Genomic DNA, 12,320 nt, shown 5'->3' on the forward strand with positions numbered 1-12,320 from the left:
AAAGAAAAAGGTACCTTTGACTATTTTTATGGCCGTAATAATAAACTTAAATAAATTGATGCCTAAGGACATGAGGTTGAGGTTCACCTATCAATCCCAATTGCCTTGCGGGAAAACTTGGATATATTTTTTTTTATATAAATATAACAACGACCACCCATCAAGCTAACCAGAGCATCTATAAGTCATCATCACATATACTCTCATAACATATAAGTAGTTTCCATATTTGAATTAAAATAAAAAATAAAAATAAAAAATAGTAGTTCCCCATCTATGATTCCAAACTTTGGCCAGTACATATCCAACCACCATATCAAGTCTTTATTTTTATTGTTAAAAAGTATTTTATGGGTCGTGTAAAATTTAAAAAGAAAAATGGAAATTGTTAGGGGTTCTTTGGGAAACATGTTAAAGAGTAAATGTTATCTTAAAATGATTGATTAGATATTTAGATAAGACATTCTTGTTTTCCCCTTTGTCCATTCACTGTGGGAATAAAAGGATTGCTTGTCATGGAATCTTTGAGGGAGAGACTCTGAATCGCTTATTAAACATCGATTGCTGAATAGAATTTATAAAGATCAAAATCATAGAAGCACCATCGGAGAATAAAGCAAAGCATTTTTCCTGTACTTTCATTTGCTCTTTCCAGATAAAGCACCTAAATTCTTCTAGGTTCAATTTAATATAAATTGCAATAATATTAATATGTATAATGAAGTGTAGCATGTGATGATGTCATGTCATTTCCATGTCCATGTCAGTTCCACTACCCTTTTTGCCGAGCAATTCATAGTATTTTGTCCTTTGTTTTCTTTCTCAAAACAAAAACATATTAACAAACAACAAAAAAACACACGAAAACAGTTTTTGCAATCACATCGTTAATACTTTTTCAAATAAAAAAAGAAAAAACCCCACAAAACACAAACAAACAAAGCCGCAAGATCACTCATCCTCAGCCGCCAAGAAAGAACGCCGACTCAACAGTGAATTTGATCAATCCTACAAAATTTTATAGCTGATTTCAGAATCACTCATCCACGAAAGCAAAATGGAACACCACCTGGAACTTTAATCTGACCCTTTGAAAATGGGCGGAAAAATTAAAAAAAAACAAATCTGTCTAAATCATTTTTCAGTCCCACTGCGGATTGCCCATCATCATAGTCACCCAAATTCATTAACACAGCAAAAAAGAAGGAAGCAAGATAGTTACGTAAAAATCTTTTAAGATCAGAATGGGGTCTACATCACAATGCAGCATAAAGCCTAACAGATACAGAAAAATCTCCACCACACACGTATCATTCCTAATCCACCCATAGTTCATACATAAGAGAATCATTTGACACGAGACAAAGAGAAAGCACTCTACAATCCGCCTTTTTAGCAAAGGTTTCAGCAACCAAGAACAAAACATTCATTCTTCAGTGTGTCAGCTGATCCTGATTGAATCAGATGCCTTCTATGCTTCCTACAACACAAAAGCAAGCTGAGATGCAACCAAGGATCCAGATGATAAAAGTGAGGTTAGCACATGCAGGAAACAAAACAAAAGGTTGCATTGCAATGTACTATTTTGTAATGGGTATAAGTTTAAGGTCCATCGTATTGGTTATTGCAAGTGCAATATGCATGCAGAAAGTATGAAACTCAATTTATATAATCCAGCACTGACCAGAAAAGAAGCAAATTACTAAACCGGAAAAACTTGCAAAAAGCAATCATAAATGAAGAACATAGATAGGAATGTTTAACACCTATATTCATACCTGCAGTTGAGAGGATCAAGCCATGACACCATCTACCTACTAAGCATCTGCTTCAAAATTAGCAACAAATAGGGATGTTAGTTTTATGAGTGATAATTATATATTTCAAAACAGGAAAGATAGCCAGTCAACTATTCCAACGTTTCAACCATCCTAGTGCATCCGGTTCTAAGATGTACTTTTATTAAATTGAAGAATCACTTGCAAGAACTGTTATGCAGGCAAAACCTCCGATAACAATTTGTTACAAATGGATTAAAATTTTGGAAGACATACACGTAGAGAAGGGAAGAAGAAAATAAACCAAACACATATGTACCGACATTTACTTGTTTCAGCTTGAAAACCTACATTCACGGGCAGAGATAATCAAGATAGAGTACATAAAGGTGGGGAAAGATACTCAAGCCTAAGACAAGACATCTAAAGTCTCACTCACTCATACATCTTTCAACCCTAAAAGCCACCCAGCTACTAATACAAGTAAAAAAACACTTTGGGTAAAACCAGCACTTGGGCTTGTGCTGAAGTCACTTAATGTTTAGAAGTAATTCTTATTTATAGGCCCTGATTCATATTCTTTGTTCAACAAGATATACCAAATTATTATTCATTATTAAACAAGGAATACCAATAACTTATGTCTCCAGTTCTTATTCCATGTTGGACAAGGAATACCAATTACTAATGTGACAAGGAAAACATTTACCTCTCACACCATAAAACTTAAATATGTCACTTATTCAAAATAGGAATTTGAGGCCACTTTCAACAAGAAATAATACACCAAGATAACTTCATAATTTGTTGTTCCCCACCTTTTGAATTCTTAAAGCAAAAAAAGCAACAGTACTGCAGTTCAAAAGTGGTATGAAGTCTGTTTGATAGTATATTTTCATATTCATCTAAATAAAATTTGTGAGCTATAAATAGACATGTAGTACTATTGACATTGTCAAGTATATCTCAATGCAGTTATGCATGAATATGGTATATCAGAACAGAAGACACACTTAGTAGAACTCAGCAATGTGATACTAGATAAATCTTCACTCTGAACCATTATTGTGATAATAACCCACTTTCCATGCATTAGTAATCAATAGAAGCTATGCAATCCTTTACAACTACTTTTGGATCAAGGCAAGATCACAGTTAAAGGAAGCCTGATTTAAATCTTTATTAGGATAAACAATTAAGCATCATCCCTTATGCAGTTGTCTTTATGATAGTTCATCACAGTATTTGTAATTGGTCAAACGGGGATATACTTATTAGGCTTATATATTAAGTTCAATGCTCTAATAAAAGCAAGCAGTTTTTTTTTTTTTTGGAGGGGGGGGTTTACAATCTTGTACAGTAGCTAAAAAAAAAAGTGTTTCTTAAGACTCTCCAAACTATGCCTAATTAAAACGAGGGTGTTCTAATGAATAAGTTAATGGGTCACACGATGCTGAAATTTATTAGGAGGGGTTTGAGGGGAGTTTTCGAGGTGTACTAGCTTTGAGGTGGGTGACAGTTTGAAATGTTAGTTTTTGACATGACATGTGGTGTAGGGCGCAGCCCCTTAAGGTAGCATTTCTGGAGTTGTTTAGCATTACCTACTTTAGGGAGGCCTCCGTGGAAGATCATCCTCAGTTATCTACTGGCTTTTCTTAATAGGATGATACTTTGTCAAAGCAGTGCATGATTGGGGAGATGGAATTCTTTACTTCATTCTTCAATCAATTGAATTCCATTAAGCTGAGACAGGGCGGTGAGAACAAGCTTTGTTGGGCCCTTCCAAGAGAGGGTTGTTTGATGTAAGATCATTTTATAATGTCTTAATTCCCCATGTTAGCACTTCTTTCTCTTGGAGGAGTAAGGCCCTCTTGAGAGTGACTTTCTTTGCTTGGTTGGCCACATTAAGTAAGATCCTCCCTTTGGATAATTTAAGAAATAGGCAAATAATTGTGGTAGATTAGTGTGGGATGTGCAAGAAGAATGGAGAAACCATAGACCACCTTTTACTCCATTACAAGATAGCTAGTGCCCTATGGAACTCTATCTTCGGTTTTTTTGGATTAGTGTGGGTCATGCACTGCCGAGAGATAGATCTTCTCACTTGTTGGAGAGGAAAGTTCGGTAGTTCTCGAAGTGAAGCTGTTTGGAAGATGATTTTGCCTTGCTTGATGTGGTGTATCTAGAGGGAAATAAATGATCGAAGATTTGAAGATAGTGAGGACGGTGGTGGAGATAAAGGCTTCCTTCTTTAACACCCTATACCAATGGATAGCTGCCTATGAGTGTTTTCATATTTGTAGTTTTCATGACTTTTTTATTCCTTTTCCTTTTTTGGTCAGGTGTTTTTCTAGTATAATTCTTGTGTACTTGGGTGCGCCATTTGCATTTTTAATGAATTTCTTTTACTTATTTAAAAGAAGAAGAAAAAAAATTCCCATGTTTCACAAATCTTAGGATTAAAACTTGGTGCACTATGAACTATGGAAGAAAGACGAGCAGTAAAATCCACAAGGAAAAGCTGCTGTTCCAACATGGGATTCTGATGAGAGAGACATCTTTAGTAAACTCCAGGGATTCCATAATTTGACCAGAACAAATACCCAAAAAGCTTCAGCAACATAAGGTTCAATTTAGAACTAGAAATTCCATGGCTCTAAAAGATCCTTTTATTTTACTGCTTATAGTAGTTGACACAAACTACACCACTCACCAATACCTGCAGCTACTAATTCAACCCTGATGTCTATATCAAACAATAAAATATTGTTATTAGGAAGGTCAAAGGCTCCCCGAAATGACACAAGCCAAACATCTTGAGCAATCCATAGCATATATGACAGGGAACCTAAAATGTCAATGAATTTGGATCTAATAAATTCATGGAAAGCATAAAAATTCACCTGTCTGAACCCTAGTTCTACAAATCGAATAGAGATTTACAGCTGCCTCAAGCGTCAGATATTTTATCCTTTTTTTTAAAAGAAAAAAATTGAAGAAGATAAATATTAAAGGGGAATCTAAATTTGAGGTATTCGCACCAAATTTGAGGCATTAGCACCAAATTTAGGATGATCGAATTCCTTTTGGGTGATACAATCCCTAAAAAGTTAACCTTCCACCCCTAAATTTTAGTTTCAAATTCAAAAACAAGTTTTGAGGCATTAAAAATTAAATATTAACTCATAAAAATTTAACTGAAAAAATAACAAATTTTTTTTTAATACATGTCTGACGCTAGGCTGCCTTTTGGCAGCCGCATAGCAGCAATCCTACAAATCAGATATTGAGGAAGTGCACTACAGACTTCATCTCATGCATATTAATCTATACTTCTCAGATGTGTTAGTTTGCAGATGTAGTTTTTGAAGCACGTTTTATTCAGCAATTACAGTCAGTTTGTGGCTCTATACAAGATCCCCACAGGTCATTTAAGGTAAAACTTTGTCCCTCATGAATCCACACATACAAATCTGTGATCTTTATCACTATATTAAAGAGTCAGAATTCCACTTATAAATCTCATATATTATCACCAGTAATGTTACAGTCAAGTAAATGCATCCCAATCTCCCATCTGATTAAAAAATTAGACCTACCCAAACCAGACATACATTGGACCTACCCAAATAGTTACTCCAACACTGCATCTTTTTCCAGAACATTTATATGTGGTCACTCTCATATACCCTAAAATGACAAGATGAGATGTTGAGCAATCCTGCTAATTCGTGCATGCTCCAAAAATGAAACATCTTTATACTACTAAACCACAAACAATCACAAGTTAAGAAGGCGTCTAAGCAATTTCATCCACTTTCAAACAGCATGCAATTTGGCTTTTGTAGCATACCCAACCTTCCCAATGAGAATTGGTCCATAATTAATAAACTAACACATTAAAAAAATCAATCCCACCCTAAATGCTGTGCCATTCCTTGCTATAATTTCCTCTTAACAGCTATGAACAAAAATAAAAAAATCCTCCAACCACGCAAATAACTTTGGAAATGGTGAGCGTCTACAAGCTCATTCCCAAGTCACACGGCAATTCACTCATCTCAGTCCCTATACAATCAAATCATACCTCAAGCAACAAAACAACCATCACTCATATAGCTGAAATTAGACACACCAAGTACAAAAACCAGTCCCATAACCAATCACAAATTTTACTAATTAATTTTCTTCATACAAACATGATTTACAAAATCAAAAGAACAAAAGCAAAAACCCTAACCTTTCCGATCGTTCCCCTCCTCCTCTCCCTCTTCCGGCTGCTTCACGACCGCCACAGCTCGGGCACCAGCATCGGCGCCGTCGCCGGCGTCCTTGTCTTCGGGGTACCGCACCACGACGACAGGACAGACGCAGTGGTGGACACAGTAGTCGCTGACGCTGCCGAGTCTACCGTCGCTGCCGCGGCGCGCCGCACCGAACCCCCTGCTCCCCATGATCACCGCATTCAGGCCGAGTCTCTCGACCTCCAGGCACAGCCTCTCCCTCATGTCGTGGTCCTTCACGATGTGGATCTTGTACGGGATCTGCGCCTCCCTCAGCGGCCTCGCGATATCGGCGGCCTTCGAAGCAGTGAACGCGTCGAAGTCGTCCACCAGCTTCTGCTCAGGCACCTTGGTGCCCGTGGAGGAGACAACGCCGTGGCTGTCGTCCACATCGGCGGGGGAGATCGAGTGGTCAATGGAGCCCCAGTCGGCCCCGAAGAGGACCGAAGTGGGACTGACATGAAGGAGGATCACGGCGTCGCCGGGTCGTATGTAGTGATTCACGGCCCAGCGCACGGCATAGGCCGACTCGTCCGAGAGATCGACTGCCACTCCAATCTTGCGGCGGGCCCCGGCGGTGGGCGTCGGAGTGGCCGCCGACGTGGCAGAATGGTGGCGAGGGGAGGCCGGGTGATGAATTTTGATGGTTGGGAGCTGAGGATGGTCTGGGTCAAGTGAGGAGTCGTATTGAGTTTGGTGGTTTTGGGGATGCATTTGGCCAGACAGAGAGAGAGAGAGAGAGAGAGAGAGATTGATCGGAGTCAGAAAGAAAGAGGTTTCTAGACTGACTGGTTAAAAGAGTGGAGTAGTGGAAGTCGGGCTAAAGGAGTTAAAAAGGAGTTATGCTTGTTATATACCAGCATATAGAATCTTCCATGGGCTGTGTCCGCGTCCAGCTGATTTCACTACTTGGGTTGGGTGCACCTCACACCCTCACAGCCCACGCAAGAACAAGGTTACCTTCCGCTGGTTGTTACAAAAAATTGATATTAATCCTTGCAAGAAAAGTCAAGAAAATTGATATTAATCCACTAACCGCATTAACTGCTAACCACTTTTTAAGGCAATTTTTTAGAATTACTAACCGCTTACGTAGATGCGGTTACAGTTAACAATTTTAACTAATAACCACTAATCGTAACCGCTTTTTCACCCTATTAAAATCCAAGTTACGAATGAATTTTAGACTTCTATATCGGGCCAGCAAATATATATATATATATATATATATATATATATATATATATATAATTGTGTCTTATAAAGCGTTGTTTTGAGAATTTTAATCTCATGACACCGTTGTTGTTGTTTTGTCTAAGGAAATGAGTAGAATAGTTAAATCTTGTCTATGCTACAAGATTTTTTTTTTTTTTTTTAATTCATTTTTCTCGTAGAATAGTTATTCCCGAAATCTCCAAAGATCTTTGTTTTGGTTTTTGTCATCTTATTAACTATTTTAATCGGTGGCCGGCAGAGTGAACTAAAACCATACGTCAAGTATTTAAACTACGCAATCTTCCCATCAACGTGGACGTGCCGGAGTGGTTATCGGGCATGACTAGAAATCATGTGGGCTCTGCCCGCGCAGGTTCGAATCCTGCCGTCCACGATCTTTTGGTACTTTTTGTCTTTTCCATGCACAACACATGTACATGGACAAAGCCTTTTAAATTTTCTTAATTTACTATTTTTAACAGAGTAGAAGAAGTTCCTTTTTTTATTTTTTTTAATCAAAGCGGGCGAGAAGGAGAAGGAAAATAGTAGAAGAACAGATTAATTACTTAAAAAAAAAATTATTAGTTACGATTATATATTTCATTAAAATCAACACAATTTATCAACTAATTAATAAACTTAATTAAAATCAATGTGAATTTTTGGTCGATGAATACGAGTCAAGAGGTTACACTTCTGTTTTCAATGGGTAGTTCAATCGGCTGTGAACCACGCCTCATGAAGTAAAGGTCACTAATTCAATGAATAGTTTAATTTGTCATATCCTCCTTCCCGTTAAGATTCTCTCTTAACTTAGATGACAAGCACATCACATGACCTGTTTGTGATGTAAAATGTTTGTTTTACTCCCATAAAATTTTGAAAAATAAAAACCCCTAGTTGAGAGGTGGGTCTGTCGGCTTTCTTGCTTTTTTATTTTATTTTGTAGCTTATGCAATGTATTTTTGTTATTTGTTATTTCAAGCCACGTGAAATGTTTATTATACCCACCTTTAAATCTTAAAGGGGAAGAAAAGGGTAAGAAGATAAGTAAAAGTTTTCCATTAAAAAAAAAAAAGATTTAATTTAATTTTTTTTTTTTTTCCACCGTGTTCTAAAGTTCAAACATTAAAACATGGCAACAAAGAAAAATACAAATTAAAAAAAAAAAAAAAAAAAAAGAGGATTTTACCATAATAGAGATAGCAAGATAGAGGAAGAAAAAAGGAAAAGGTAGTCATAAGTACGACGACAGTGGGGGGGATCACTGACGAACCAATCAAAAAAGGAGTTGGAAAAAGCTTTCCACAACCTTACTTGTACTGAGACAAACAGTCACCTGCCTGTCTTACTAGCATATTTATACTCATTACACATTTGTACTGTCGCGGTGTCGTACTCAGCAGCAGCCACCACCCCACTGATGATCATCACTGTCGTTAAAGCAGCGAGGGATGCTTGCTAGCAGTTGCTTTCTTTTTAATTTTTTTTTTTTTGTTTTCACGGTTTTCAAAGCACCCACAGAAGGGATTGGCTGACTCCTATAAACGGAAAGCCAGAGATGGCCACCTTGTGTTTCAGCACATAAAGATGTAAACTAACTCTGGAACAGAAAAACGGTCCTACTTTATAGAAAACAACAAGCAAGAGTGAGAAAGAGCTGCTAGGGTTTTGAGCTCCCTCAAGTTTGAAGTAAAAGCTCCTTAAATAAATATCCAGCCTGTATATTTATGTAATAAGTTTTTAGAAGGTCATGATTCATTTTTATTTGTTCTCTCATATATTCTTTTTAAGTTTGAACTTATCAACAAAGTAAACCTATGGCCTTCAAAGAAATGAAAGCTCTTTCTTTGTAGCTGTACTCAAACCCTTACAGAAGAAGAAGAAGCTAGAAAACAAAACAAAAAAAAAAAAAAAAAAAAAAAAAAAAAAGGAGCCATTTTTAAGCTTTGATGAACCCTATTTTAGAAGGTCATGATTCATTTCTCCACATTATCAAAGTGGTGGGCAATGTCACACCCTCTGTTCATTGTCTACACTTGAAACATCTTATGGCAAAAGTGCCACCTAAAGAGAGATTATGTTGGTGTTTGAGAACTATCTTATGCTAAAAATCCACCCGATTCATCTGGGTACATCCCAGATAGTACAATCAATAGATAATTTGTCTCAGTGCTAGATCTCTAAGACACCGTGCAAAGCACTTTCAATCTACACGGGTCGGATAAGACTCTTCATAAGTATATATATTCTTGGACTAAATAACTTGCCACAAATATATATATATATTTTACAGCAAAAACCTGTTTCTGTCCTGAGTCTGTCCTGAGCAACATGGCCGCTTGTATCTGTATAGTACTTTTGGTGCTTTAGCTTGTTTGATTCCATTCATCATTTAAAAAAAAAAAAAAACCAACGGGTAGCCATTAGGCTTTGTCCTATATATATATATATATATATATACACACACCCGGGTGTACATTATATTACAATTAATATTAGGGCTAAAGAAATAAGTGTTTGACGCATAAATAAGCATTGGTTCAATTAATTAAATAAGGTCTCATATATACGTAAAAAGAAAAAAGAAATAAAGAAAATCAGTGAGGGATAGAACTGTATTGTAGTTTGACAGCATAAGGAAAACCAAAAGGCTGTGTTTGGGATGTTTTTACACGCAATACACACTGATGTAAACAAAGTAATAGCAAAAAATAGACCCATCTTTGGTTCTAATATGAAAGCTTGAGAGACAAATCAACAGAACTAGAAGTGGAAATATAAGCAGTAGAAGGAAGATAATTAGAAGCTTCACTACCCACAGCATCCGAAGCTTCTGTAGGAAATTCATGCCCCTCGGAAGAAGTGCCCCTTTTCTCAGGGAAAAACTCATATTCCATCAAAACGCTGCCGCCACTACCCCTTGAACAATTTGATGCCCTCCTGTGAACTGCCACCACCTCTACACCCTACACAACCCCATAAAAAAACAACCAATCTACAGATGTTAGATTATAATTAACAAATATAAGAGAAAGTTATGGAAATTTGATATACATTAATTGTGTATACAAACATATTTTGCTTTTTAAGTCTCATGAGTGATCTCCCATTTCTGTTTTCTTCGAAATTTTTGAGGTTTAATCTACCTCGCCATGGCTCGCTGCTCTGGGACCAAAATTGCCGGTTTCACCGGTGAAGATTGGGATGTTTTGCAGATTCGGTCCGGGAAAATTAGAGCCATTGATTGGAGATATCTCAGTATACTTGTCTCTGCCCCCATTAAGCCCTATATTTCCCCCATGGCCTCGCTTTTTCTGCAACAAAAAACGACATCACAATTAACAAAGAAAAATAAAAATAGCAGCATAAGAATTGAGATAAACACGTAAAAGACTATCTATATATAACGTTTCGTTTTTGCAGAGAAAAACGTTAGAAGGAAAATATATACCAGTGGAGCAGTGCTGTTCTTATGGCTTGGTTAAACTTTATTTCATTTGAAAAAGTCTAGAAAGCACATGATTCGAAATATTTATTTTCCCAACCGTTTCCTACATTTTCTCGGGAAACAAACAGAAAGACTAAAAAAGTAGTCTAAAAAACTAAACCCAAAACCTTGGAGCAGACATCACAGCGGTGAGGCCCTGAGTACATCTTTGGCATTGAAGAGAGCTCTTTCGAGGCCTCAAACACAGTCCCAACCAAAACTCTCGGATCCGGGTCTCCAGTCCCACCATACGGATCCATCCCAACCCGATCCACCATCACCAACGTCCCTCCCATCCCAGAAGACCCACCATAGCACAACCCACCAAACCCACCTCCATTTCCAACCCTCTGAGCCACCAGACCCCCACAGCCATTAACAACCGGTGAAGGTGCACCATAGAGTACCGGTGCACCGTACTGTACCGGAACAGACACAACCTGGTCGGTGAAGGGCACCGCTGGCGTCCGGGACAGACGTTGAGGAACGGGGAGCTGGTTGGTGGACTGAACGTTGGGTATTCCGGTCATTTTATTCCAGCGTTCTTGGAGCCTGAGGCGCTCAAGTGTAGCCACACCTAGTCCTCTCTGGGGTGGTTTTTTCTGGTTTTGTCCTCTGCCGGGCTTTCTCCCTCGGGTTTTTGCCGATTCGGGTTTGGTTTCCTCCATGGCGGCCATTAGGAGCAGTGGATGAGTATCCATTGAGTGGTTGTTTTGTGCTAAAAGATGCAAGAGAGAAAGTGAAACAAGAGGCGAAAATTAAGGCAGTTGGGGTACTTGTAAATTGTAATAAGATTGAGAATGGTAATGCTTTTTGGGTGGAGAGCTAGAGTTTGGCTTCTTTTGGGCTTACAAAAAATAGTAGTAGCTAAATCCCTAGCTAGAGAGAGAGAGAGAGAGAGAGAGGGAGGGGGAAACTACTAGTACTGTGAAAAAGCTAAAAAGACATGGCTCTATGCATGTCTATGCTACTTTGTGTTTGTAATTTGTTCTGTAGTGATGAGTCTCTCATCTCTCGTACATGTTTTTACTATCTCCACGCCCGTGTCTTTTCACTAGTTCCACGCCCATATGATCTCTCTTTTGATCGTTGATTTTTCTCCTTCCGGATTGTTGTGTGCGAAAACCGAACACAAGAAGTGGGATAAGCGTGAGAATAAACCAACAACATTTTACGGAGCGTGTGCTTCAGTCTTTAATAAGTTAGATGGAGTGTAGTGTACGCTCTTAGTACACACGTAATGGAGTGGCTCCGACATGTGTCATGGTCTGAGACCCAACGGCCGGTTTATTCTGGCACCTGGTGGGAACCATGGAGCCATATATTGTCTAGAGCCAAGAAAAGGAAACCAGGTTGCATTGTAATTTGTAGGACACAATCAGTTTTGGCAAAAAAATCAAAAGAATCATTATTTTATGCGGTAAATGTTTGTAATTTTGCACATCAATTTATGGACGATCACTTTAACGATCATGATCCTCTGATCATGGGGATCAGGTGGCCAGAAGGTTTAACATTTATAAACCCTATTGGACAATCATATAGCTAGAGTAA

The 12,320-nt window shown here is 38.0% G+C and overlaps 2 protein-coding genes and 1 non-coding gene across 4 annotated transcripts; 1 reads left to right on the forward strand and 2 right to left on the reverse strand.

Annotated features, from left to right (window-relative positions):
• Positions 1–612: 612 nt before the first annotated feature.
• On the reverse strand, positions 613–6,907 carry LOC132174785 (universal stress protein PHOS32). Of its 2 annotated transcripts, XR_009439371.2 has the most exons (4): positions 6,019–6,907; positions 1,779–1,825; positions 1,377–1,480; positions 613–1,008 (listed from the first exon to the last, which is right to left on the reverse strand). XR_009439371.2 is itself a non-coding variant. In XM_059586462.2 (3 exons), exons 1-2 carry the CDS (start codon positions 6,773–6,775, stop codon positions 1,818–1,820), a joined length of 765 nt encoding a protein of 254 aa, XP_059442445.2. In that variant the 5' UTR covers positions 6,776–6,907; the 3' UTR covers positions 1,219–1,480; positions 1,779–1,817. The 2 variants fall into 2 exon arrangements, 1 of the variants encoding a protein (XP_059442445.2); XM_059586462.2 differs by lacking the exon at positions 613–1,008 and having other exon boundaries at positions 1,219–1,480.
• A 681-nt stretch (positions 6,908–7,588) lies between these two features.
• Positions 7,589–7,670, forward strand: TRNAS-AGA (transfer RNA serine (anticodon AGA)). Its single transcript has one exon. It is a non-coding gene; the product is annotated as a tRNA-Ser (tRNA).
• A 2,228-nt stretch (positions 7,671–9,898) lies between these two features.
• Positions 9,899–11,629, reverse strand: SPL (sporocyteless (SPL)). Its single transcript, XM_059588622.2, has 3 exons — positions 10,895–11,629; positions 10,426–10,593; positions 9,899–10,245 (listed from the first exon to the last, which is right to left on the reverse strand). The coding sequence occupies exons 1-3, from the start codon at positions 11,465–11,467 to the stop codon at positions 10,009–10,011; spliced, it is 978 nt and encodes a 325-aa protein (XP_059444605.2). The 5' UTR covers positions 11,468–11,629; the 3' UTR covers positions 9,899–10,008.
• Positions 11,630–12,320: the final 691 nt, after the last annotated feature.

Source organism: Corylus avellana, chromosome 3 (assembly GCF_965113065.1).
Source record: "Corylus avellana chromosome 3, dhCorAvel1.hap1.2, whole genome shotgun sequence".
Classification (NCBI taxonomy): Eukaryota; Viridiplantae; Streptophyta; class Magnoliopsida; order Fagales; family Betulaceae; genus Corylus; species Corylus avellana.